Raw genomic sequence first — 27924 nt, 5'->3', positions numbered from 1 at the left:
TTTCACAATGTAATCACAAATATTTAAAATCTTAGAAGTAAATTACATATACAAGAGATTCAAACCAATTAACTAGGCCAAGGTTTCAAAAAACCAGCCGAGTTTTTATAATTGGACAAATCTACTTGAATACATTTGTGGAGTAGTGATAAACTAAGAAAAAATGGTAATTCATTTCTCATTACGCCTTTCCATATCTCAGCATTCCTTTTGTAACATATAAATATAAAAATGGAAATCTAAGAAAAAAAATACAAATTCCTCTCTCATCAAACAGTTTCTATAAAATTTAATTACGACCACTTCCATACTTTGAGCTCACCAGTTCCATCACCAGTAAAAAATAAACCCCCTGGACCAATCTCGATGGCTCGAATCTCCTCCTTGGAGAAGATCTTTCCCCGCTCACTAAATCTGAAACACATAGGATAGAAACGCAATCTGTTAACCCATCTATGGGCGGAGAAACATTATAAAGAAGAAACCCATAGGCATTAGACACAAAAAAATTTATTTGAACCCAATATTGCCAATGGCATTCCTTCGTTCCAGTGACCCCATGAGCTTTAAAGTCAAAATCAGCTGGATTGGTGATTTCTAGCAAATGGATTTAAGAAATTTTCAACATGGGCTTGGAGCCCTTACATTTTTCAACCATAGATTCTCAAGTCCAATGGCTAAGAATCATCAACCAAACTGAAAGTTGATGGGGTTAGTGGGTAGAATTAGTCTGTAACATAGACACGTATACTTCGGTGACAGACAGTTGTGTGTATGGAACTTACGATGGCAAATCATAGAGACGCACGGTGTTGTCATTACATGAACACAGCAATACAGGCTTGGACTGTGCATCATGCATGCCACAGAGAGCAAGCACACCCTATAAGAACAAAGTAGATCATTCATTAGCTGTAAATATAATATTTTATTTACTCTTTAAAATAACCATAATTCAGCAGTGTTGAGTAAACAATGTAAACAGATACACAAGCATCAGCGTTTTCTAAAACCAAATGTGTGCGCCATTCTGAAAATGATGGCAGAAGCTATTATTAGTAGAATAACTATTAACAGAGGATTATAGTTACATTTTTCCAGCACATGTACACAATACTTCGAAACCTAGAGACTTCTATCAACAGAGGATTCTCACTATCATGAAATAGCAAACCTGAATTTATAAGAGGACTATGATAAGTTACAATCAAATCAAATTCTATCACCCAAGATGATATTTCCTATGGTAAAGCCTAAATCCATCTTGGGATAAGCAAATATAGAATTCCACCCATCAAATTTTCATTCATATACAAATTAATCCCTAGTGAAGCTTCTCTTTGATGAAGTGTCGATCAACCTCAATATGCTTGATCTTGTCATGTTAAACTGGATTATGAGAAATGCCGATGGCGGCTTTCATGCCACAATAAAGACTCATTGGTATCTTACTATAAACCTAACTAGCAAAGCATATGATAGGTACATCAAAGTTTGAACAGTAGATTTTTTTTTATTTTTTTATTTTAGGACTATATTTTTATGTTTTTGGGCCTTATTTTCATGTTTTATTGGCCCGTGGTCTTAGTATAATATCTACGGGTAGTTTGGTATCTTTATAATGTCTTTGATTTAAGTTTATAAGGGTTGAAAAATTATGAGAGAGTTACAAAAATTAGGTTATTTATTTGGTATTTTAGTTTTATTAGGATTCTTGGATTTATGTTCTTTATATATAGATTGTATTAGGATTATTTTTTAAACGAAGAATTTGATGAATAAAGAATAAATTTCTTTCATAGAGTTTTTTGAAGTGGGTTCTCCATCATTCTTGGCGTGATTTCAAGAAACCTTTGATATGATTTCAAAGTTCTATCCTCCTATACCATCTCTTTTTCTTTTAATTTTTGAATTTTCTTTTCTTTTAACTTTCTTAAATTCTTGAATTCTTGAAACCTACAAACCTCAACCCTGAATCCTTTTCTGATTCCCCTTTCCTTTGATCCTTACCCTATAAACCTTAACCTTTAACCATTTCCTTACCCTATAAAGCTTAACCTTTAAACATTTCCTAACCCTTATAAACCTATATCCTTAGCCTTAATTGTATTTTTTTGTATTTTTAGGCCATTGGAATTGTGGACAAAATTAAATCTCAACACCCAAATCCTTTTGGCTTTATCCTATCTTTAGCCTAAATCCTTAACCCAATCCCAACCCAGCCTCAGATTTGGTATCAAAGCCCTAGGTTCAGACAACACAAATTAGTAGATCACATTGAGGGGAGATAGACACAACAGAGATATTCTCAAAGAAACTAAAAAATATGTAATCAGAAATAAATCGAACGTGACATTCTCGAGCATATTTTCGCATTGTTCGTGACCGTATTACAAAGGAAAACGAAGAACACAGGCAATTACGTGATCCATGGTATGAAGAAGCTCAGGCAACAACACTTGTGGTCCAAGCGCAATCGTTTTGGACATTATAAATCAAAGTGCTAGAACTAGGAGAATGAAACAAATGTAATCAAACTCCATGCGCCTAAACTCAAGGCAAGTAATGAAGAAATCTATGAGCCTGATTTAAACGAGTGAGATTGACGAGTGTGTCCATCTATAACTCCACACTCCAAGGCAGAGAGAAGAGTTAAAGGAAATAGTTAGGGATACTTGCAAGTGTACTCATAATCAAAGTTAGCTTTTCCCTTTGGTTAGGTAATTTGCTTTTCAAAGAGGAGAAGAACACAAGCAGAAAAACAGCCAAGGCATAAAAGACGAAGCTTTGACTTGAAGAGAGGTCTTCTGCGATAATCGAAGAGGCTAAAAAATCAGTGCAATCTCACAAAAGATAGCAGCTCAACCCAGCAGCACAGTCGTGCTGCAAAACAGCATAGAAAAACAGCCAGTAACCTAGTTGCACAGTCCAGCCTCGTTGCACAGCCCAGAAAACAGCAAGGGTAGGGGGCAGCCTAATCGCACAGCCCAGACTGTTCGAATCAGACTAGGATAAAAACACCAAGGGAGGGAGAAGCATAGTCGCACAGCCCAGAAAACAACAAGGGGCCTATCGAAAAAATCAGAAAACAGCAAGGGTAGGTCGCACAGCCCAGCAAGCAGCCCTAATGCAGCAGTGAATAACATCCAAGTTGCAGCACAGCAGCAAACCAGTATAGCAATAGTTGTCTAACAACATTGAAAGTGTAGGCTTATCGCAAAAACAGCCCTATAGCAGCTTGCAATTAGGACGCCTTGGGCCAAAAAGAAATAAAAAAGAAGAAACCCCCGAAGGAGATACCCTCAAATGAACCTACTGCTAGATTTGTTTGGTTCCAAGATCAAACAAAACGATTGGAGGTTAAGAGAGAAGGGTGACGATGGTGATGCTTCAAGGGGCCAAAACCGAAGAGAAAAGAAGCCCAAGATGAGCTGTCGATGGGTCCTCTATGGCTCTGATACCAAGAAGAATAGTAGAAGAATTGTAAAGTCCCAATGAGGGCTTGGCAGAGTATTTATAATAATCAGAGTGAATGGACACAAATGCCCTTACAGGGAAAAACTAGAAACATAACAAAAAGACATAAAACTAAACATAACATATTCCAACAAAGGTGACATCCATCAACACAAAACGACAACGAATCGGTGGATGATGGCATTTGTACCATGTTTGAGTTGGAGGACACCCCAAAAAACGCATTTAAAGCCTTAAGATCAAACTTGCACCGATGAGGATGATGAATATGCACATAAAAAACACACCCAAATACTCTAGGTGACACCATAAATGTAGGATAGGACGATGGGGACTTAAATTTAAGGATACAAAAGGGCATACAATTAATAAGATAGAATCAAAGCAAGACAGACTTAGACCAAAAAAATTTAGGAACAAGCATTCCAAAACGAAATGCACGCTCAACCTCAACGTGTCAATTTTTTCTCTCAGCCTTCCATTTTGATGAGGAACGAGTAGGGAAGTTTGATGAACAATTTCATGCCCAAGAAAATAAGACTGCACACCACCAACCAAATATTCCTCCCGCCCAAAAAAATATATATATATATTTATCAAAGCGAAGAATTTTAATTATAGTATGAAACTGGGTACAAACCATTTTATGAATGGTCTAAAAGATGGAAATATTCCATCTTTTGTTTGCAAGAGATATACCCAAGAGTAACCACTATAATCATCAACAAAAGTCACAAAATAACGAAAGCCAAACATAGAGGTAAAGAATGAATACGGTGAAAAATAATGTTATCTTGGACTCACTCCAAAATGGCCTCACCCCACATTTATTGTTGAGAAAATCAAAGCTAGTGATTTAAAGGTTAAAACAGAACATTAAAAAGAGATGGTGGGAAAGAAGATGTTAAGAAAACAATAAATAACTATCTTGATGGAGAAATTGATAGAGAAAAATAAATCTTGGACGCACTCCAAAATGGCCTCACACCACACCCATTGTTGAGAAGATAAAAGCTCAATCTCTATTTTTATTCATCATTAGAGAAAATTACAATAATAAACATGTGCTTATAATGTTCTGTAAACCCTAAATCTTATCGCAACCATACAACTAATATAATAAGATCCAATGGTAGTAAATAAAACTTAAACTACTTAAATAAAAACAAAATTAAAAATACCATATATGTCCCAATCCTATAACTTTATTTCCCTTGAATTTTCAACCCATGAAACTCATTAAAAAATCATTATAAAGTTACCAAATTGCTCCTAAACACCTATACTAACACCATAGGCTAATAAAACATGAAAATAACCCCAAATACTCATCCTAAATACTAAAATAGACTCTCATAAACATAAACTAAATAAAAACATGAAATATATTGACCCAATGAGAATGATCCATGAAATGGTGATCATCCATATTCCGTCCATCCACAATGACTTTGAATGTCTTTTCCTCCTCTGGAACACTCTGAAGGGTATACTCGTGGTGTCCTCATCATTATTCTAACTTATTTTTCTTTTGTTTTGACTTTGTACACCTAGTACTGGTCTTCTCGTTATTTTTACTTTTCCTCCCTACTTGTATGGCAAGTGGTTGCCCCTTTTTCCATACAATTTTGAGCAAGGAGTTCATCGGGCTGTTCTTTGAGGATTTTGTACTTAGGTGGGAGATGTTGTGTCATGATAAGCTCGTGTGTGGGCTGGCTTTGAGCCATTTTTTTTTTCTTGTTTTCTCTAGCCATCTTGTACAATAACCACCTTGGCCACCTCTTTTCTCCTCTAACAAAAATTTTACACTAATCAAAAAAATTACTGTTTAACAAAAGCAAAGGTACTTCCTTATCTATCAAAAAATAAGGTACCAAAGATTCTAGAACTCATAAAACTGAAGAAATGACTCCACATTCTAAGCTAAATTAATAAATATTATGGATTGAAAAAAAAAAAAAACTGGAACTATGAATAATAAGTAGATCTAATCAGTCAGCATAAGTTCACTGAGTTGACAAAAATCACAATTAATAAATGCCCCAACTTGCTATAAAGATGCAGAGATTGCATGCTCACATTTACCAAAAGTTGCAATTGATGTTCCTATGCAAGGTTGCCAATAAAATTTTACCGTTAAATATAAATTAAGCATTAAAGAAAGGTCATATGTACAGAAATAAAACTAAAATAGATCATATGGCATACATGCTCTTCATTGTGTGTATAGGTTACTTCCAAGTTCCCGCTTTCTGTAGCAACCCACACCTGCAAAAACAAAAGAACCAGAATAAAGAGCTAAAATTGAAAGCTACACAATTATAAGATTATAAAACAAGCATAAAAAAGAAACCAACCTTTATTGTTTGGTCCAATGAACATGATAGTAAGAACTGTTCCCAACAAAGAACAGACATAACAACTGAAGTATGTTCTGTCAGGATCTGAACAAATTGTAATGTCTCAAGATCCCAAACCTGAAAGAAGTACAATAGTTTATAGCAAAGAGAAATGAACGAAATACATATCCAGCAAAATAAAATGAATGTAGAGACAGAAAAACAAAGCTATTATAAAACAAAGTGTGACTCATAGTACATGTGTAGGTAAAATAAAGAAATAAGAAAGGATCAAATTAAATATTCGAGGTTGTTTTTTTTTTCCTTTCAAGATTATCCGGTTACCTCTTCTTGAGAACAATCTAACAATCAAATCAGTGATCAATTGGACAAAGTTTTGGCTAGATGAGACGAAGATTGTAGAGGATAAAGTTTCGTGGGTTGGGACACCCTGAATCCAAGTCAAAAACATGGAACACGAATCTCAGTTCCACAAAGAAACTTAAAGTATTATTCGAACCTAGAATCAGATCAGCACATCTAGATTGACCGCCTCAACTAATCAGAGTTTTGGGGCTCATCTCCCAGTAGCCAGAGTCCACCAACACTGACAAAACGGAGGAAACCAATGCATGTGCACAAGAAGGCCAACCACCACAAATTGTCAAATCGACACCACTAACACGTGTCAAGTCATGTTTCGGAGTCAATCCCAATTCCCAAGGGATAAGATTACTACACAAATCAATCAAAAAGAAACCACCATCGAGGAATGCATGATCTGACAAACTAACATGAGTCTGACACGTGTCATAGCATGCAAGGAACGAATCTCAAGATATGATGTCATGATTCACAATAAAACCCCAAAGGGCTATGGGCATGACACATGAACCAATAGAGTTGCGTAGTCAGAGTTAAATGCACGCACACTTGAAAGCATCCTTGATGCAGGACTATGAAACTAACTAAGATGTTGGTTTTGAGATCAAGATGGAATTACCAAGAATAATAACTATAATAAACTGCTAGATTCTATCACAGAAAATCAGAAAATTCTAATAAATAACAAACAAATAATTTTAACCAAAGTTTTAGTCCTGCCGGGTTAAATCTAAAATATTAAATTTATGGATCTTGTGAAAGATAGTATTGGAATAATGTAGTTTATTATTAGTTTTCTATTTATTTCTATGTAAGGGCATTTATGTCTATTCACACATTAGTTAATATAAATATCTGTCAAGCTCTCATTATAAGACTTGACAATTCTCTTTTTTACAATTCTTCTTGGTATCAGAGCCTTAGAGGACCCATCGACTCCTCCTTGGGTTCCTCCACTTTGGTTTTGGGATCGTGAAGTTTCATCTCGTTTCCTCTCCTCTTTTTTCTCCTCCCATCTATCGTTTAGACCTTAAGATCAAACTAACCTAACAGTAGCTTCATTAGAAGATCCCCCCTTCGGGAGTTTCTTTTTTTTTTTTCCTTCTCTTTGGTTTGGAATACCTTGATCGCTTGATGCGATAAGGATGATTGTTCGATAAAAAAAGACTGGTTTGCTGGGTTGCAAACAGATTTTTGTGTGACTGTTACAATAGGGCTGTGAGGTATGGGCTGTGTAGCTGCTGTGTTAGATCTGTGCAACAGCCCTAGGGTGTGTAATAGGGTTGTTGGGTTGCTAGCTGGGCTGCCTAGAACTGTGCTGCTGCTGTGTTAGGTCTGTGCGACAACCCTAGGGTGTGCAATAGGGTTGTTGGGTTGCTGACTGGGCTGCCAAGGATTGTGTTGTTGCTGTGTTAGATTTGTTCGACAGCCCTAGGGTGTGTAATAGGGCAGTTGGATTGTTAGCTGGGCTGCCTGGACTGTGCTGTTGTAGTTTCAAAACAACAAGACAGCCCTAGGGTGTGCAATAGGGCTGCTGGCTGGGTTGAATGGGCTGCCTGGACTGTGCTGCTGCTGCTTTGGGTCTATGTGATAGCCCTAGGGCTGTACTGTTGCTGTTTTGGGTCTGTATGACAGCCCTAGGATGTGCACAAGCCTGAATGGATCTTTTCCTACCCTGTTCTAGGGTTTTTTGCACTGTTTTTATGCCCTACGACTGCATTTTTGTCTTGCGATAGGGCTGCTGGGTACTGCTGTTCACATACCTACTCTATGACTGCCACTGTGGATTCCTGTGTATGGTTGCTATGCACATACCCGTTGTTTTTTGCCTATCTGATAATCGCACATTGGATTTAGGTTGGCAACAGACCTCCCTTCAAGCCAAATCTTTGGCTATATGATTTGCTCTTCAACTTCGAGGAAGGCTTCCACTATTTTTTTGTTCTATTTTGAAGCTGGTGTGACCTCAAGTTCTTTCTTATCTCCAGTTTCTAATAATCTCTTGGTTCTCGCACCCTAAGTGTATATCGATTTGACCTTCCACGTTTTTTCCTAAAATTGTAGTCTTCCTACTTTTGATTATTGTTGCTAAAAGTTATGACATCGCATCTATCTTGGTCTTGGTTCATGAAACTCTATTTGGGAAATAGATGCAAATCTGGATGGTTTTTTAGTACTATTAATACTTGTCGTGGTCGACATAGTCGTAGTCAAAGAAGTAGTCTTATTTGGAGTCATTGTGGGAAGAGAGACCATGAGAAGGCCCGATGTTTTCCATGTCATACTCATTTGTTGAGCTCTACTGCCACTCCTTCGTTGGGGTATTATGTTCCCCGTGCTGCCACTGTGGATTTCTCGCTTGTTCCCACAACTGTTTCTCTTGGCACTACTGATTTAGAATTGCTTCAGGCCACGATTGCCACTATTGCTCATGATCAAATCCGTGCTTATACTCACTCATCTTTGACTATGGCCTTAGTTACCACAACTCCAGGTATATCTTCTACTTTCCATGTAAGCCAGTTTAACCCAGCTCCCTTGACATGGGTAATTGATCCTGGTGCCTCTGATCATATGGCCGGTGAGTCTAGTCATTTCACTTCATTTATTTTTCCTAGTACTCATAGGGAGGTTTGCCTTACTGATAGATTTATAAACCTATACACAGCAAGAGTACCATCCCCTTATCATCCAGTATTTCTCGACTTTGTGCCCTATGTTTTTCTCCTATCTTTTAATCTATTGTCTATGATTAGTATTACCAAATCTCTAAATTACTCAGTGAATTTTTCCTACTCACTGTACATTTTAGAACCTGACTCTGCGGAGGATTTTTAACAAGGGATATGAGAGGGAAGGGTTGTACCTTTTTGGATCTCCGCATACTGTTGCTCCGGCCTCTGTGCTATCCTCTTTTAGGAGTCATATTTTTTCTTCTTAGTCCTTAGATTTGTGACATGCTCGCTTAGGATATGCTAATTTTTAGCACTCATGTTCTTTATTTCCTACTTTAAAAAATTCTTGTAGTGGGCATAAGTTTCAGTATTCTGTATGTGAGCTCTCCCAACATACATGTACTTTATATATCCCTCGCATGCATCGATTTAATAATATGTTTGATTTAATTCATTCTAATGTATGGGAGCCTTCCCCTGTTACTGCTTTTACTAGTCATCAATATTATGTTGCATTTATCGATAACTATTCTTATTGTACTTAGGTCTATTTGATGCGTTCTCGATCTGAAGTGCTTCCTATTTTTATTAACTTTCTTAAAATGGTTAAGACCCAATACAACATCACTGTTAAAGCTCTTCGATCTAATAATAGAGGTGAATATATCTCTAATGGGATTCGCAATCACCTTCATGAGCTTGGTATACTCAACCAGTTAACCTGTCCCTACACTCCAGAGCAGAACGAGGTGATGGAACGCAATAACCACCACCTTATGAACATTTTCCACTGCCTTCTTCGAGGCATGCATGTTCCTAAATTTTATTGGAAAATGGCGGTCCTCACTACATCTTTTCTTCTTAACCATGTTTCAAGTCGTACCTTAGGGGAAAAGTGCATCTTCAAGTTCTTCGTCCTGATAGCACCCTCTTTCCGATTACACCTAGAATGTTTGGGTGCACTTGCTTTGTTCAGAACCACACCCCTCATCGCACGCAGTTAGATGCAAAGTCATTCGATGTATTTTCTTGGACTACTCATCTATGTCATACATTTTATGGATGTCACTTTTTTTTTTTAAATGTTCCCTACTTCCGTGCTACATCTTTGTAGGACTCATTTCCTTTGCATGACTCTTTTCCTTTACAGGACTCTTGTTAAGATCCTTCTCCTATAGTGTTGCCTTCTCCGATGTTCTCTCAAACTTCACCAACACTTAAGGTTTACTCTCGTCGCCCTAGCCCCTGTCCAACCTTGCCAACTTCCCCCTTGGACTTAGGTATATCCTTTCCTACCCCTACTTTTATCCCTTCTATCTTTGACTCACACTCAACTATTGCACTTCGCAAAGGTAAGCGGAGGTGTGTTTTTTATCATCCTATTATCCAGTTTGTTTCCTATCAAGTACTCTCTCCTTATCAAGCCTACCTTGCCACTATTGCTTCTATTCGAGTTCCCCCAATCTATTTCAAAGGTTTTACGAGATCCTCAATGGACTGCAACCATGATTACTGAGATGGATGCTTTGTAAAAGAATCATACCTTAGAGCTTTTTCCTCTTCCCTCTAGGGAGAGGACTTTTGATTGCAAATGAGTTTTCACTGTTAGGTACCTTGCGGATGGCACTGTTGATCGATACAAGGCACGCTTTGTTGCTATGGGATTTACACAAACTCCTAGAAAGGATTTAGCACTACATTTTCCCCTGTAGCTAAATTTACCACCGTTCGCCTCTTTATCTCTCTAGCTGTATGTCACTCATGGCCTTTTCACCAACTCGACATGAAGAATGCATTTCTAAATGGTGATCTAATTGAGATTATCTATATGAACCCTTCTCCTGGATTTCGTCTTCAGGAGGAGTATTTTGGTAAGGTATGTCGCATTCACAAATCTCTATATGACCTGAAACAGTCTCCGCAAGCTTGGTTTCAACATTTTTCTGAGGTCATTTTATTTATGGAGTTTTATAGATGCCACTCAAATCATACTTATTTTATACGTCAAGGATTGGATGGCCGTTGCACCATTATTCTGGTTTATGTGGATGATATTATCTTAACTGGAGATGATACCCAGTAAATTGACAGGGTAAAGGTGTTATTGGGTTGTGCCTTTGATGTTAAAGACTTGGGCCCTCGCAAGAACCTTTACAACCCTGCGGCAGCACTGGAAGTGTTGTTGGGAGCTTTACAACCCTGCAACAACCACCCTTAGCAGTTTTCTACCTTGCGGCAGCACTTTGAATGTTGTTGGGAAGATCAACAACCTTGCGACAGCCCCTATTGGAGTTTTTTCAGCCTGCTACAGTTCTTTGAAGTGTTGGGAAGACCTGTGGCAACGTCTTCACAGCCTTGGGAGGCTTGCTATCGCACCTAGGGTTCCCGTAAAGTTTTTTTTCTTTTTTGGCCCTCCAAATTCCTTCTTCAGATCTCCTTTCAAACCAAAGCAATGTCTTTGGAACAAGGAATTACGACTTCCACTATAGTTCTTGGGTCTAACTCTTCAACCCAACGTATCACCACTGCTATTCTCGATGATCGAAACTTTCAATCATGGTCCCGATCTATGCAACTCTATCTAGGTAGTAGAGAGAAATCTGGATAACCCTCTGGGACTGCTACTAAACCACTACTTACTAATCCTAAATTTGAATCATAAGAGATCAACAACTGCACTATTCTTGGGTGACTATTTATCTCCATGGAGCATCTCATTTATTCCATGTTCATGCACCATGAGTCATTCCCATCTTTATGGTTATCACTTACTTAGACATACTCACTAAGAATGACTCGAATATTTATGAGCTTTATTGAGACATGGCCCAAACTATACAAGGGACTCAAAGTCTAGCGGATTACTTTGGATCCCTTCAATCACATTGGGAGGAACTTTCTCATTATGAGTCTATGGTTGAGTTGTCTTCAGAGGCAGCCGGTTATATGATTAAGAGGATTATTCGACATTAGATCTACCAATTTCTTATGGGTCTACGTCTAGAGTTTGAGGCACTACAGACAGATCCTCAACGCCACTCGTTTACCTTTTTTATTTAAGATACTTGCGACCATTGATAATGATGAGTCGTTGTCGTATTGCTCCTCCTTAGACTCAGGTCCCTGACATTCTTTTTGAACCAACTACACATCAAATGGCCTTAGCTGTCAACTCGAGTTTTTCCAACTCTCGTACCTATAGATCAAGGAATCGTGATCGTGGTAACCTTGGCCATAATACAAGGAGTGGCCTTACTTGCAGTCATTGTGGGAAGACTAACCATGAGAAGGCTCATTATTTTCAACTCTATCCTCATCTAATATCACGATCTTCCTCCACTTCGTTATTGGCACAAACTGCTCCTCATGCCGCTAAAGTGGAGTCGTCATCTATTCCTATAACTGATCTTCCTTCACTTGACACGATTGACTAGCAACAACTACAAACTCAAATTACCACTATTATCCGGGATCAGATTCATGCACACTCACTTCTCTTCAACTGTGGCCTCTGTTACTATGCCTCCAGGTACATCATTTGTTTTCCATGTCACTTAGTCTAACTCTACTCTGACATGGGTTATTGATTCTGGTGTCTTTGATCACATGACTGGTGAGTCTAGCCATTTTAGTTCGCCTTGCTAATAGATCCCTTACACCTATCCACAGTAAGGGTATCATCCCCTTATCCTCCGAGATTTCACTAGATTATGTATTTCATGTCCCTCACCTATCTCTCCATCTTGTCTGTGAGTAGTATTACTAAATTTCTAAAATACTAAGTTACTTCTTTTCTTACTTATTTTTTAGGACCTGATTTTGAGGAGGATTTTTGGCAAGGGGTATGAGAGGGATAGGTTGTACTTGTTTGAATCTCAGCCTACTGCTACTCCGGTTTCTGTGCTTCCTTCCTCTAAGAGTCACACGTTTTCATCTCAGACTCTGAACCTATGGCATGATTGCTTAGGACATGTCAATTTTCAACACTTACATTCTTCCTTTCCTACTTTAAAAACTACTTGTAGTGATCATAAATTTCAGTGCTCTATGTATGAACTTTCTAAACATATACGTACTTCTATTCCTCGTATGCATCGATTTAATGCAATGTTTGATTTAGTTAATTTTGATGTTTAGGGGCCTTCTCCCGTTACAACTTTTAATGGTCATAGATATCATGTTATGTTTATTGATGATTATTCTCATTGTATTTGGGTTTATTTGATGCGTTCTCTCTCTGAGGTGCTCTCTTTGTCAATTTTCTTAAAATGATTCAAACTCAATACAATGAGAGAAATATATATCTGATGAGATTCGCTCCCATCTTCATGAGCATGGTATGCTTCATCAGTTCACTTGTCCTTATACTCCTGAGAAGAACGGGGTGACGGCACGTAAGAACCCCTATCTCATGAACATTGTTCGATGTCTTCTTTGAGGGATGCATGTTCCTAAGGTATATTGGAATATGACAATCCTCACTACGACTTTTCTTATTAACCGTGTCCTAAGTCGCACCTTAGAGGGACAAATGCCCCTCCATGTCCTTCAACCTGATAGTATACTTTTCCCCATTACACCTCAAGTCGTTGGGTATATGTGCTTTGTTCAGGACAAAACCCCTAAACGCACGAAATTGGATGACAAAGCTATTCGGTGTGTCATCTTAGGTTACTCCTCTATGTCAAAAGAGTATCGATGTTATGATCCAATTTCTCACCTTGTTATATACACTCTGTTGATGTTACTTTCTTTGAAAATGTTCCATACTTTCACGCCACCTTTACTTTGAAAAACTCTTCTACCTTATAAGACCCATCTCCTATAGTGTTGCAGCCTCCAGTCCTTTATCATCCCCGACACTCAAGGTCTACACTCGTCGCACTTATCCTCTTCAACCTTTGTCAACCTCCTCTTTGGATTCAAGTATATCCACTCCTACTTCTACACATATACCTGTCCTTAGCTCTTCTATTTCCAACTCTCAGTTGCCAATTTCCATTCGCTAAGGTAAGCAGGGGGTGTAACTAATCACCCTATTGCCCCGTTTGTTTCCTATCAAGATTTTTCTTCCTCTTATCAGGCATACCTTGCAACCACTGATTCTATCCACATTCCTCAATCCATATCAAAGACTTTGTAAGACCCTCAGTAGACTAGAGTTATGACTGCGGAGATGGATGTTTTGCAGAAAAATAATACCTGTGAGCTTGTCACCCTTCCATTTGGGGAGCAGACTGTTGGTTGTAAATAGGTCTTCACTGCGAAATATCTCGCTAATGGGACTGTTGATCGGTATAAAGCACGCCTCATTGCTAATGGTTTACACAGACTCCTAGAAAAGATTCTGGTGTCATGTTTGTTTCGGTTGTAAAACTTTCCATTGTTCGACTTCTTATCTCTTTAGTTGTGTCATTCCTGGTCTTTTCACCAACTTAATATGAAAAACACATTTCTGAATGGTGATTTGACTGGGATTATTTATATGGACCCCCCTCCTAGGTTTCGTCTTCAGAGACAGTATTCTGGAAAGGTATGCCGACTTCTTAAATCTTTGTATGGCCTTAAGCAATCCCCGCGAGCCTGGTTTCAATGTTTTTTTGAGGTTATTTTATTTATGGAGTTTTCTAGATGTCACTCAGATCATACTTGCTTTATTTGTCTAGGAGTGGATGGTCGTTGTACCAATGTCATAACAAGATAACTTTGTCCTTTTGTTTCTACAATGTGAATTTGCAAGCCAAGTTTGGAACTACTTCCACCTAGTTTTAAAAGGCCATCATCAAAGTTTCACATCAATCCAATTGATTCTAAAGTGATACTCGTCAAGAAGGTTATCTAAGCTTGGTGGAATTTAAATCCATCTCCTTGTGTCATTTTGTGAGTGGTTTGATTATAAGTCTAAATGCTGTGATTTTTTAAGGTTCAAAAGCTTCTTCTCCTTTGCCAATAAGCTCAGTATTGCATCTTCTAAAGGAGCTGGACGTTTTTCATAATCCTAAGTAGACCCTTCTCAAATGACAACTTAAGGACCTTACGGTAACTCATAACTCATTGATTATTTCATGATCAACGGAATTTTGGTTGGGTACTCATAATCACATACATTAAGCATTGGTATTGATCTCATATAAGCAATCTAATTCCTATATATAACCTCTAATAATTAAAAAAAGAATTGATGCAAGACAATGAGAGAGAAGATGAAATATGGGGGAAGTTAGGGAATCTGGTTTGGGATTTAGGTAAGGATTTGGGCTACAATAGGGGGTTACTTCAAACGTTTAGGGTAAATCCCAAAGGTTTGCTTGTGGTTTTTACTTTATTTTTAAAAAGGGTTTCCAAAACCCCAATTAACTATTAAAATGTAAAACGCAAAGTTTTGCAAATTATGATATTTTCAATCGAGTAAAGGAAAGGGTAAATGATTAAGGTTTGTAGGATAAGGATTAAAGGTTAAGAAAATGGGGAAAGGATTCAGGGTTGAGAAAAAAGTGGTTTCAAGAAATCAAGATTCAAGAATCAAAGTTCTAAATTCAAGAATTCAAGAAAATCAAGAAAACAGAGTTTATGGGTTTGTTTCTTGAAAGAATTACGGGGTTCTTAATGGATTCTTGATCTCTCACAAATAAACAAAAAAAAAATTGTAGAAAATATGAATTGGAGAATAAGATATAAGAGAGAAAATTTAAAGAAAAAAATGATATATTTACTTTGCAATCACCCCAATGATTTTCATGGCATCACCACATTGAATGCACCAACATCCAAACAATAAAAAAACAGAAATTTTCAGTATTTCTTTTTATTTCATTCATCAATCTTCGTCAATAGACCTTAATACAATCTATAAAACAAAGAAAATCTACCAAAAGTCCTAATAAAACTAAAATATCAAATAAATACCCATGGCTTAAAGTTCGTTTCATTTCGTAATGTTTTGTACGAAAATTTTCAGTTTTTCGGCCAATTGATATGAAACAATCGCCACACCAAAATTTTCGAAACAACAAATGATATTTCCTAATCCACAGATCGTCAATAGAGATCTAGGGGAAAAGAGAGATCAAAGAGAGAGAGTGAAATCTAAGGGAAGAGAGATTTGCAAGATAGAGAAAGAAATTTACGAGATCGAGAGAGAAATCTGGGTAGTGACGGGCGCACTTGAGTGGCTAATATGCTGCAATCTTCTTTTTTTTCTCTTCCTCTCTAAAACCGAAAAAAAAAATATGTGGCTGCGCTTCGTCTCCTCTTAATTTAAAAAAAAAAAAAAAAGATGTCCGTGGCCCTGGTTTCCCATAGAGACTAGGTCATATTAGACCTACCCCTCATGTATTTGGTAAATATTCTTTTTTTTTATGAAAAGTATGTTTGGTAAATATTTGATATACCCCTGTGTTTAAGACTGATGACATGACCCTTGACTATGGTCTTTTGGGAAAGAATTTATCTTTAAACAATATTAGTGTTTAGAATGTTTCAGAAATCTTTTGTATTGTTTCGACAATGTTTCGATATCGTTTCAATTTTTTTTTAAAATTGAAACATCGAAAAGAAACAACATTTTAAACCATGTTAAGATCATGGACCAATAAAACATGAAAATAAGCTCAAAAAACATAAAAATAAAGCCCTACAAAAGAAAATTAAATAAAAATAAAATCTACTCTTCAAGCTTATGTCCCCATCAATTCTGCCTGGCTGGGAAGATTGCGCTACTCACGAAATAAAATTGAGGTACTTCCCCAACAGATCCTCATGCAATTTGATCATAACTTGCTTCTCAACCAATGCACCCTCCACACTCTAATAAATATCATCAAACCAAATAAATAATCATTGAACTCTTATTTTCTGGCAAGAGTTGAAACCAGCACTCTGAAATGCTTCATGTATGATGTAACCCATTGGTATATTCAAAAAATTATTTACTTTTTCTTTTCCATAGGATAAAACATGTGCAAGCGGTAAAGGATATAGCGACTCAACAATTTCCTTTTCCAGTAGTTCAGATTTTCCAGGCATAGATTCTTCTTCAAGATCCAATAATGATGCTCGTCAATCTCACTCTCACCAAAACTAGCTCATAGATTTCTTCATTACTCGCCTTGAGTTTAAGTGCATGGACTTTCAAACACTCTAATTTATAATGTTGCACATGGCATTGTTCATTGCACTTGCTGCACAAGTTATGTTTCTTGAACTCTTCATACCATTGTTCATGTCGTTGTTCGTGCTCTTTGTTTTCATTTATAATACGGTCACAAACACAACGAATATGTCCGAGAGTGGCGTGTTCGACATATGTTTGACAACATATTTGTCAGCTCCACTAACAACATCTTTGTTGAGTCCATCTCCCCTCAACGTGATTTGCTAATTTGTGTTGTCTGAACCTAGGCTCTGATACCAATTTCATGCCAGATGATGAGGGAGGATGCAATATGGGGGAAGTTAGGAAATCTAATTTGGGATTTGGGTAAGGATTTGAGCTACAATAAGCTTACCTCAAACGTTTAGGTTCAACCCCAAGGGTTTGGTTGTGGTTTTTATATATTTTTTTTAAAAAAAAAGTTTTCAAAATCCCAATTAACTATTAAAATGTAAAACGCAAAGTTTTGCAGATTACGATATTTCAATAAGGAAAATGGTTAAGGTTTGTAGGGTAAGGATTAAAAGTTAAGAAAATGGGAAAATGATTAAGGGTTGAGGAAAAGGAGTTTCAAGAAATCACGATTCAATAATCAAAATTCCAGATTAAGAATTCAAGAAAAATCAAGAAAACTGAGTTTATGGGTTGGTTTCGTGAAAGGATTAAGGGGATTCTTGATGATGGTTTCTTGATCTCTCACAAATAAACAAAAAAATTGTAGAAAATATGAATTGAAGAGAAGAAAAATAATTAAAGAAAAATTATATATATATATATATATATATATATATATATAGGGTCCCGTTCAGCAACAAACATTTTGGCAAACATTTTTCAAAACATGGGTTAGAGGTTTTGGAATGGGCTGATTTTTGGTGAGGATGATCTCTACGGTGAGGAGATCATCCTCACCAAAAATCAACCCATTCCAAAACTTCTAACCCCAGTTTACAAGTTGAAAAATCGTGGACCGTCCATTTTTTGTAAACCATTTTTTATGGGGTTAGAAGTTTTGGAATGGGCTGGTTTTTGGTGATGATGATCTCCTCATCGTAGAGATCATCCTCACCAAAAATCAGCCCATTCCTAAACCTCCAACCCATGTTTTGAAAAATGTTTTACCAAAATGTTTGCCAAAATGTTTGTTGCTGAACATTTCCCATATATATATATACATTGGAATCACCCCCAATGATTTCAATGGCATCGCCACAATAAATGCACCAACATCTAAACAAAAAAAAAAAACAGAAATTTTTTGTATTTCTTTTTATTCCATTCACCAATTTTCGTCAATAAACCCTAATAAAATCTATAAAATAAAGAAAATCAACCAAGAGTCCTAATGTAACTAAAATACCAAATAAATAATCAAATTTTCGTAATTTTCTCTCTTAATTTGCAACCCATATAAACTTAAATAAAAGACAAACTACATTTACCAAACTACCTCTAAACATTATAATAAGACCATGGACCAATAAAAACATGAAAAATCTCAACAAAAAAAAACATAGAAATAAAGCCCTAAAACATAAAACTAAATAAAAAGAAAAATAAAATATACTCTTCAAGCTTTGATATCCCCATCAAAAATAATAAAATTACTTTTTACGAGCGTTTTCTAATAATTACATGTAAAAAATTTCTTATTAATTAATAATAACTTTTGTGATAGATTGATTGATTAATAATATTTTAAATAGTTTTTAAAGCTTCACTAACATTCGCTAGCCTTACTTGCAAATATTTGATGGATTACCTCTAACTTCAATCACTCGGAAGACTATTTTTAAGTCTTCTTGCAAGTTTTTCAGGTTTTGTATAAAAACCAACCTAGTTCTCCCAAGGACATCATTGGTATCACAAGAAGTTTTTTTTCAAGGGAACGCGTACCAATGAACAAATCGAAGTAATTACAACAGATAAAAAGAGATGAATACAAAAAGCCATGTGAATGACACATGGAATGCTATATATGGAGATCCCATAAATGACATCTACTATGATGAAGAAGATGATCCAGTCATCTCACCATAGACCATCACACCAACCATCCTCATATGATATCGTCATGCCGCCATGATGATCACTTACAAAGAGGTACCCAATTAATACATCCAACTGCGAAGAAGTTTAGGATCAAGCATTTCTAAGGGTTGAGTGATACAATCAAGATTTAGATCCGATATGAAGATCAAGTTCAACAGTTGTTCAAAGTCACGACAAAGGCCAGAAAAAGAGGTCTACCACAAATTATGTACGATCTATATGCTGTTAATTTCTAATAGAAAACTTTCAACTCAGATATACAATAGGGAAGCCATCAAATGAGTTTGAAAACTTGTTCAGAGGCTTCAAAAGTTTTAGGAAACTTGTGAAGTTTGGTATAAAAATTAGAGGTATTTTAATTGTTGTTATGAAACTAAGCGTGTTGCTTTAGATGGATAGCTAGGATTTTTTCTTTGAAGCTTTTTCTAATAGTGGTTTACCTCACTTAAAGGGGAACTTGGTGGGTCTCTTATTTCAACCACCTGGAAGACTATTTCCATTTCTGCACGCTTTTTTGTTTTGAACAAAGCAAGCCTACTTTTCTTAGTAGGCCTCATTTTCTATTGCATCACATCACCACACATATCTTAGTTAGGCCACACTACACCATAGCATGCCATTTTCACCTACTCAAACATGGTCTAAACTATATATCATAGAAGCGGCTTGTACAGCATTGATGTTTTCTTAGCACAAAGTTTCACAGAACAAGGAGTGACAGATCCTTTGTGTAAAACTCATTGAATTGAATGTCTCTAAAGCAATCATTTGAGAATAATAGATGCTGGAACTGCAAATAACAGAAACTAGATGTAGGTAGTGATAGTAAACAAACCAACTTACTCTTATTGTATGGTCCATGGATCCAGAATATAATCTATTAGCTCCAACAACTAATGAAACAACAGCAAGATTATGCCCCTTAAGAGAAACTGTCGGCTCAAAGTCATTGGTTGTAGCATTGAATCTCCAAACCAATATGCTACCATCCTGAAGCAAATCAAACAATTTTGTCTGACCCATATCAGTAAAAGAATACATATATATAACAAAAATGAATGTCAATACAATACAATGATATAGACAAGACAGAAAAAATTGAACTATTTTTTTTCTGATAGGTAAATGCAATATATTCAAAGTAATCAAGATGACCAACAAGAAAGAGCTTCATTGATATATTTTCCAAATTCCCAGACCTAAACTGATTGTGAGTTTCACCGAGTAGTTTTATCAATTGAGTCCCAACTGATCGAGGTAACAGGGCCCAATAAAGCTCCCAAGCACTATCTGTTTGTGGCAAAGCCTTAGGATGTAGTAACCCAGAGAATAGGGCTGGCAGTGTATCAGTTTGGTACCGAATCAACCGTTACCAATCCGAAATATTTAGCTTATAATCCAAATCCGATCAGATCAATGAATCTCTTAACTGAATCTGATCCATTTAGGATTTCAATCAATCCAAGCACCGTTTTTTTTTTTTTTTTGCGATTTGAGGTGGAGGCCGAAGACGATGGCTTTAGGGCATTTTAGGCCAGATCAAGAGAGAAAGGGGAAGAAATAGGGGAACTAAACTATGTCTCGTCATAGAGAAATTGAAGAAGGGAACCCACCTTAAAATATTACCAGATATCCATTTAAGAAAAAGATCAACGTACATGAGATAGAGAGATCGACGCTATCGATCCATACCTAGATCTCAGTCTTGATCGTGATTATTGACTTGGCGATGGAGGAATGAGTAGAGGCTGGGGCCTTGGGATCTCTTTTCAACTAGGGTTTTTAGGTCAAAAAGGTAGTTGGAGCAGCGGTTAGAGAGATTTGGGTCGTTAAAGGGGATGTTGTGAGCTCTAACAGAGCGTTAATGGCAAAGTAGTTGGAATCTTCGTAGGCGTTTGGATAGGACTCCTTGGCTACTTCTCACTCTTGCGGGGAGTTAGAAGTCGTTTGGATGCGTTTGGATAAACAACTCCTTCGAAGAGTTACTCCGCGCAAGAGCAAGAAATTACTCTTCGTGAAGAAGTCGAGAAAACCTATTTCTCAAAACTCATCTTGCAGGGAGTCAAAATTTAATGGTTCGTTTTAACCAAAATACCCTTAACTTTATTAATTTTCTATGAAAATATTCCTAATTCATTTGCCCTTAAATCAAATGAAAGAAACATTTATTAATATTAATTTTTATTTTTTATTTTGAGTATAATGGATTTAAACACATTATATTAATATTTAATATTTAAAATATTATATTAATATTTATTATATTATATTATATTAATATTTATAGTTAAACACATTATATTAATATTTAATATTTAAAATATTATATTATATTATATTAATATTTATAGTTAAAATGTCGAAAACAATATAGTTTGAAGGCATATTATGACACTAAAAGACAGTCAGTCAATTTTTTTTTTAAATTTTGAGTATAATGGATTTATACACATTATATTAATATTTAATATTTAAAATATTATATTATATTATATTAATATTTATTATATTATATTATATTAATATTTATAGTTAAAATGTCAAAAATAATATAGTTTGAAGGCATATTATGACACTAAAAGACAGTCAGTCAATTTTTTTTAAAATTTTGAGTATAATAGATTTAAACACATTATATTAATATTTAATATTTAAATATTATATTAATATTTAAAATATTATATTATATTATATTAATATTTATTATATTATATTATATTAATATTTATAGTTAAAATGTCAAAAACAGTATAGTTTGAAGGCATATTATGACACTAAAAGATAAAAAAAGTAACTAGTATAATATAAGGGTATTCTGGTCTTTTTTCTAGAAGTCATGAGAAGTCAGTATGGTTCCCAAACAGACTTCCAGCACAAAAGTACTTCTGCCAGTACTTCACAGAGTTGATTGCCAAACGCCCTTTCTGCACAGAATTACTTTTCCAGCTCCTCCATAGAGTACTTCAACTCCTGTTCTTTGGAAGAGTAGTTCTGCTACTGGTATCCAAACAGGCCCTTCTTTTCCATGATCTTCAACTTCAGAACGAAGGAAAGAGAGATGGGATTATATGGACCGAAGGACCATCTATCTCTATGAACCACATGTCAACGTAGAACCCAAATACACCATTAGGTGCCATATGTATAGAGAGCATGAAATTTTATGAACTCCCAAAAAAAGGTATAAAAAGAAGATATTTTTGCACTGTTGGATTTAAATTTTAAATCTAAGAGTTCAATGGCAATCCATTTTTAAACTTAAGATCTGGCACCAAGGGATTTATTTTTCTCAAACCCAATCTACACCACAAACAAGAGGACTGAGTTGTCATTTGGACCAGCAAAGTAGTCCACGTGGCCTAAGTGTGAACCTCAATCCCTACTCTACATAGTCCCTCGATCCATGCAACCTTTTTCCATATATATGGGAGCCTTCAAAGGCCCTAGAGAGAGTCAAACATTGTGCCAAACATGTTTCAATATAGGGTTAGAGGTTTTGGAATGGACTGATTTTTTGTGAAGATAAATCTAGAATTCAAACAAATACAAATGTGCAATTCTAAAAACTCCCTTTGAAGACATTTGCAGTATCAGAACCTAGGTTCAAGCAAAATGAAAAAAAAAATTAGCAGATCACGTTGATGGGAGATGGACTAAACAGAGATGTTCTCAAAGGAGTTGAAAATATGTTGTCAGAATTACGTCAAATGCACCGCTATTGGGCATAATTTTGCATTGTTCATGACCATATTATAAAGGAAAGCGAAAACACATGCAATCACGTGATCCATGATATGAGTTTAGACAACAAAACTTGTGCTCCCAGTGCAATCTTCTTGGACACTTTAAATTGGAGTGTTCGACCAGGGATAACAAAACAAATGTGAAAAATTCATGCATCTAAACTCAATGCGAGTAATGAAAAAATCTATGAGCCTGATCTAAGCAATAGTGAGATTGAGGAGTGTGAGACATCATTATTGGATCTTGAAGAAGACCATGAAGTAGAAATTACGTCAAAAGAGCCTTTTGTGTGCCCTAAGCCCCATTGCTTTACTCCTAATTGATGGCTTGCAAGCTCATCAAGTGGATCAATAAAGTTCACCTCTTCTGTCCCCAGAAGCATAATACCACAGTCCCCTTGCCCAAAAACTTTGTCAGGTTGGACTTCAATCTAGATACACAAACCCGCAGTGGCCTCCACTCCCAAATAAAAACCACACGAAGTCAACTGATATTACCTCCCAATACATCGTCGGAAATAATTGCAAATTGCCATTTATCCTCCCCCAACCCTTGAATAACCACAAGTTTCTACAGGAGAACTTGAAACCCCTTAGCCCCTCTGGGAGACAAATCATTTTGACCCTAGCATCGGATTCTCATGGCTCCCTTCAATCCCAAAGAGCCTTACCTATTTCCTTTGGGGCAGTTGCAAGAGAAGCAACTATCTTGATCGATTTCTAAACTGAATAAGTTATCTCAATTAAATCTATATTTCGTTCCAAAACAAAGTCCAGAGGCTTCGAGGTCCTACCATCTGGCCCATCCACAGAAGCTAAAAGATCCAACATGCTGGGTTTCTTCCTCTTCCAACCCAACCTCCTCTACCCCAGCTACTGGGCCCCCAAAAGTACATTCAACCCACTCCCTTGTCCCACAGATTTGCCTTTCCTCTCCTATCACTCTATCTAACAACAATTGTTCCTCCCCACCCCTCCACGATCAGTTGGCGATTTGGCTCGTAATGAGATCCTGACCCTCTGCATGCTCCTTAATTTCGAAATTCAAATTGGAAAGTTGAGATTTAATCTCAGGTTCACCTATTTCTAGGTCTTCTCCGCTAACAACAAGCATCATCTTCTCCAACTGAAGATTACCAACAACAGATAGCTTCTCCCTTGGCAAGGGCTCACTCGCAACCTTCTCGTTATAATTACCCCTATTGCCAAGTGTATTTATGACCCCATCCTCTCATTTGAAACTCACAAACCAACCACCACCTCCCTACCTCTCCCTGGCAGCTTGATTCAATGTGGGATATCCAAAGTTCTCCATCCCACCTTAATGAAGGCTACAATAAGGTCAAAAGATCCCTTGTTTGCTTCCCTACCTTAATTAGGCCTCCCAGTAAACCCCCAATGAGGCGGAAAGCTTCCAAGTTCCAATGATGAAATGGCAAACCCACAACGTCAATCCAAGTATTTTTCTTATCCCACGATTTAACGATATTGTTGCAATTAGCATACCAAGATCTCAGTCCCACCACAGCTTCTTGAATCCTCACTAATTTCAGAGCTACTAGAGAGTCGAACTCCCTCTTGCTTTAACAAAAGATTAGTCTGAGACTAGCCCCACAGGGAATCAGACAAATAGCCTTATTTGCCTTTACTAGCAAAGATATTGCCTCTGCCACGTCCTCCCAAATAACCTTTGCTATTGGGGCTTTGCAAATGATGGCCCACTGCCATTTACCAAAGGTTCCAAATTTGAAGGTTTTTTCCCAATCCTTGGCCAGTTCACCTTCAAAGCTATTGGTCTATCGAACTCAGTCTGATTGCTAGTTTTGGCCAAAGCAGGATACCTCCCCCTTCAACATCGTAGCCTTCCAATGCTTCAATCAGATTTCTCCATCCAGCTATCACTCCCTTATAGGATTAACAGCTAAGTAGACCACCCAGCTCCTGAATGTTTTGTTGCTTTAATGAATCGACCAAAGTCATTTCTATATCCGCAAGCTAATTTACACTTGCCCGTCACCACCAATTTGCTCCAAATCTCCTTATTTTGAAATCAAGGAGCATCATTCAAACACCTAGATTAACCAGATCATGTCCTCGTAGAGGAGTATTTCCAAGGAGCCTTTGCCCCCTTTCTCCACCAATCTTAAGCCCAAATTTTTTTTAATCCAGCATTGCTGAACCTTGAAGACTTTCTGGTCAACCTGGACAAGAGTCGCCCTCCCCATCAGCCTTGTAACCGGCCGTTGCCTCTGAAACGCATTCGCCTTCACCATTCCAACCATTAATAGTTGGTTCCCTTATAGATTAGCACTGAATCTACAAAAGGCTCATCATCCTTATCCCAAAAAGTTGGGCATGGTTGAATGGACCATGTTCCTCCCTTTCTTCTTCTACTCCCCCTTTTGAAGATCACCCCTCCAACTTGCCTTTCCTTTTCTACCCCCCATTCCAAGAATACCCCTTCAACTTAAAATATTGTCTTTCCTCTTCTTCCCATTTTCCAATAATGTCCCCGTAACTATATCGTCTTTCCTTTTTTCCTATGTTTTCAATAATACCCCTACAACTTTATTGTCTTTCCTCTTCTCCTCCTTGTTCCAATAATACCCCTCCAACTTTATTGTTTTTCTTCTACCCCAAAGAGGATGTTTGCCAGAAGGATAAGCAAACTCTAGTAAATATATCAAGGAAAATATCATCATAATAGCTAGATGAAGCGGGGTAATATCTCTATGAATTTTTGTAGTATGTGCAAAAAGGAAGGAGAATCTGTGAATCATGTCCTTCATTGTGTGGTAGCCTTGAGAGTTTGGTCTCGCTTCCTTTGTTTTTTGGGTGTAACGGATGTTTTCCAAAGACTATTTGGGTGGTTTTTGAGAATTGGCCTCAATTTGGTAACGGCTTCTTAGCGTTCAAAAGAAGATTGTGCAGTCTAATCCCCTTCGCCATATGTTGGAGGGTGTGGATGGAAAGAAATTGTGAAAGTGTTTTAATAAGAACAGATTTTGAAGTCATCATGGACCCTATGGGACTACTATTTTTTATTGGAGTTTGATCTTTAAGGAAGCTAGTGGGATTTTCTTCGAGGACCTTGTGAGAAGATGGGAGTGGGTTTGTAATAGAAAGTTAAGATCACAAGCATTTTTTTTTTCCTTCTTTTGTTTGTACTCTTTGTTTCCGGAGTGGTCATCTTGACCATGTTCCTCTTTAATAAAAAACATTTCACTTAAAAAAATAGAAATCCAAAACCGTCATTTGCATAATTCCCGAATTTTTTCCAAAACTTTATACTTTATCAAAATTAACCAAACAACACCCCCCCCCCCCCCCCGCGAAGGGCAAATAATTGTTGAATCCAAACTTTGATTTGTGCTTGGAAGTGGAAGGTCATCTCGACCACCTAGGCTTTTTGAACCTTTGATTATTTCTCTTAGTAATTAGCATGCTCTATACTTCACCAAAAATATAAAATAAAGAAATACCTGTGTTCCAGCAAAAAGCATCCCATTGCCCACAACCAGGGCATGAACTTGTCCAACTGGCCCATTAAGACTAAGATCAGAGTTAGTTTGGGTGTTCCAAGCCTGCAATATCATCGTCACAATCCAATGAAGTAGAAGAAACCTCCTAGTCATACTACTGTAAAGTAATTTAACAACCAAAAATAGGTAAAAGAACATCAACCAAATCGCAAAAAGTATATATAATCCAAGAAAAAAATAAGAAGATTACCTTGACAGTATTTGGAATTCCAACAAAAATCCATGGACCTTCACTAATCATACAGCCAATTTCATAACCCAGATTAATGACTCCAGCACACTACAAAACATAGTCACAGCAACCTTACCCACCAAACAAGAGTTCATAACAAATTTTTAAAATAAAAAAATGGGTTTGTAAGAACCTGGCCATTCTGACAATCCCAAACTCGCACAGACTCATCTTTGCTTCCAGAGTAGAGCTTATCAGACCCCAAGGGAAAGGCAAAACCGGTAACAGCCTGATAGAAAAGATGATTCATTCAAACTAAAGAAATTGAAACCAGCCACGAAGAAACCGATCGACATTATTTACTATACCTTTTCATGTCCGGCAAGCTGTGTCAACAATGAGAAACTATCACTACTGAACCATTGATGCTGAAATCTGCAATTATCCCCGTAGGAGCACTTCCCCGCCAACCAATATTTACAGAGTCTCTCTTGACTATTCTGAGGAACAGCCCTAAATCCTCCACTTCCTCCTGCCCCACCACCACGACCCCGACCACGACCCCATGTTGAAGACAATTGTACATTAGAGTTAGGGTTAGTTTTCTACGTGCAAATACGTGAGAACTAGAGACATTCCCATCCTCGGGTAGACCATGGGATCGCTTCGATGGCATAAAATTATTGGTCCGCTGCTGCTGCGGCAATTCGCCATGCAGGTAGGGGCAGGGGTATCTGTTGCATCTCCCTGCTCTCCAGTGATAGCATACTTTCTGTGATTCCATACTTTGTTGTTGCCCTCCTCCTAGACGACTGAACACTCTCTTACTTCCATTGTCGACATCCATAACTACCACAAAATAAACCCTAATTCAGGACCAATCAAAATCCCTTTTTCTCTTCCTCCAAATCAAAATATCCCTAATCTATGCCTTCTCTAATAATCCAAAAGAAATCAAATTTATTAGAATATTTCTTTCGCCTAAACTCAAACAATTGATCGAAGAAGAACACAAAACTATAAATTTATTAAAGAAGCTATTCTTGAACCCTAATAAGCAGAATAGAGGTGCTGAGCGACAACTTCTTCAACCACCTTAAATGGCGGCTCGTTCCCTAGAAGAAACTCGAAATTGCAGAGATGATGAGATGTATCACACCCAGATTGATAATCTTCAATTCGTAACGAGGAGTAACAATAAATCAACTTGATTTGAAGTTCGATCGAACACAATCGTGATGTGACTTATGAGGTTTTCATCCCCGAGCACTTTAAATAACGCGTCGCTCGCTCGCGCCCACCCATGTGCGGGGCCTGTTGGCAATCCGGGAAGAGTGTTAAATCGGGTCGGGATTGCATCGGATCGAGACCCGTGACAAATTTGATTT

General features: G+C 37.1%; 1 protein-coding gene across 1 annotated transcript; it reads right to left on the bottom strand.

The window, feature by feature from the left end:
- LOC147391201 (zinc finger CCCH domain-containing protein 48-like) lies at positions 1–27924 on the bottom strand. Its single transcript, XM_086457426.1, is given in 10 exon segments — positions 1–414; positions 786–883; positions 5686–5745; positions 5835–5954; positions 19923–20069; positions 26305–26406; positions 26555–26644; positions 26730–26825; positions 26905–27135; positions 27138–27924. Coding segments are annotated over 10 exon segments (1311 nt in total). The 5' UTR covers positions 27384–27924; the 3' UTR covers positions 1–293.

This window comes from Akebia trifoliata, chromosome 11, assembly GCF_017979445.1.
Source record: "Akebia trifoliata isolate Shusen 1 chromosome 11, ASM1797944v1, whole genome shotgun sequence".
NCBI lineage: Eukaryota > Viridiplantae > Streptophyta > Magnoliopsida > Ranunculales > Lardizabalaceae > Akebia > Akebia trifoliata.
Note: the sequence above shows the minus strand (reverse complement) of the source record. Positions and strands in the feature narration are given on the sequence as shown.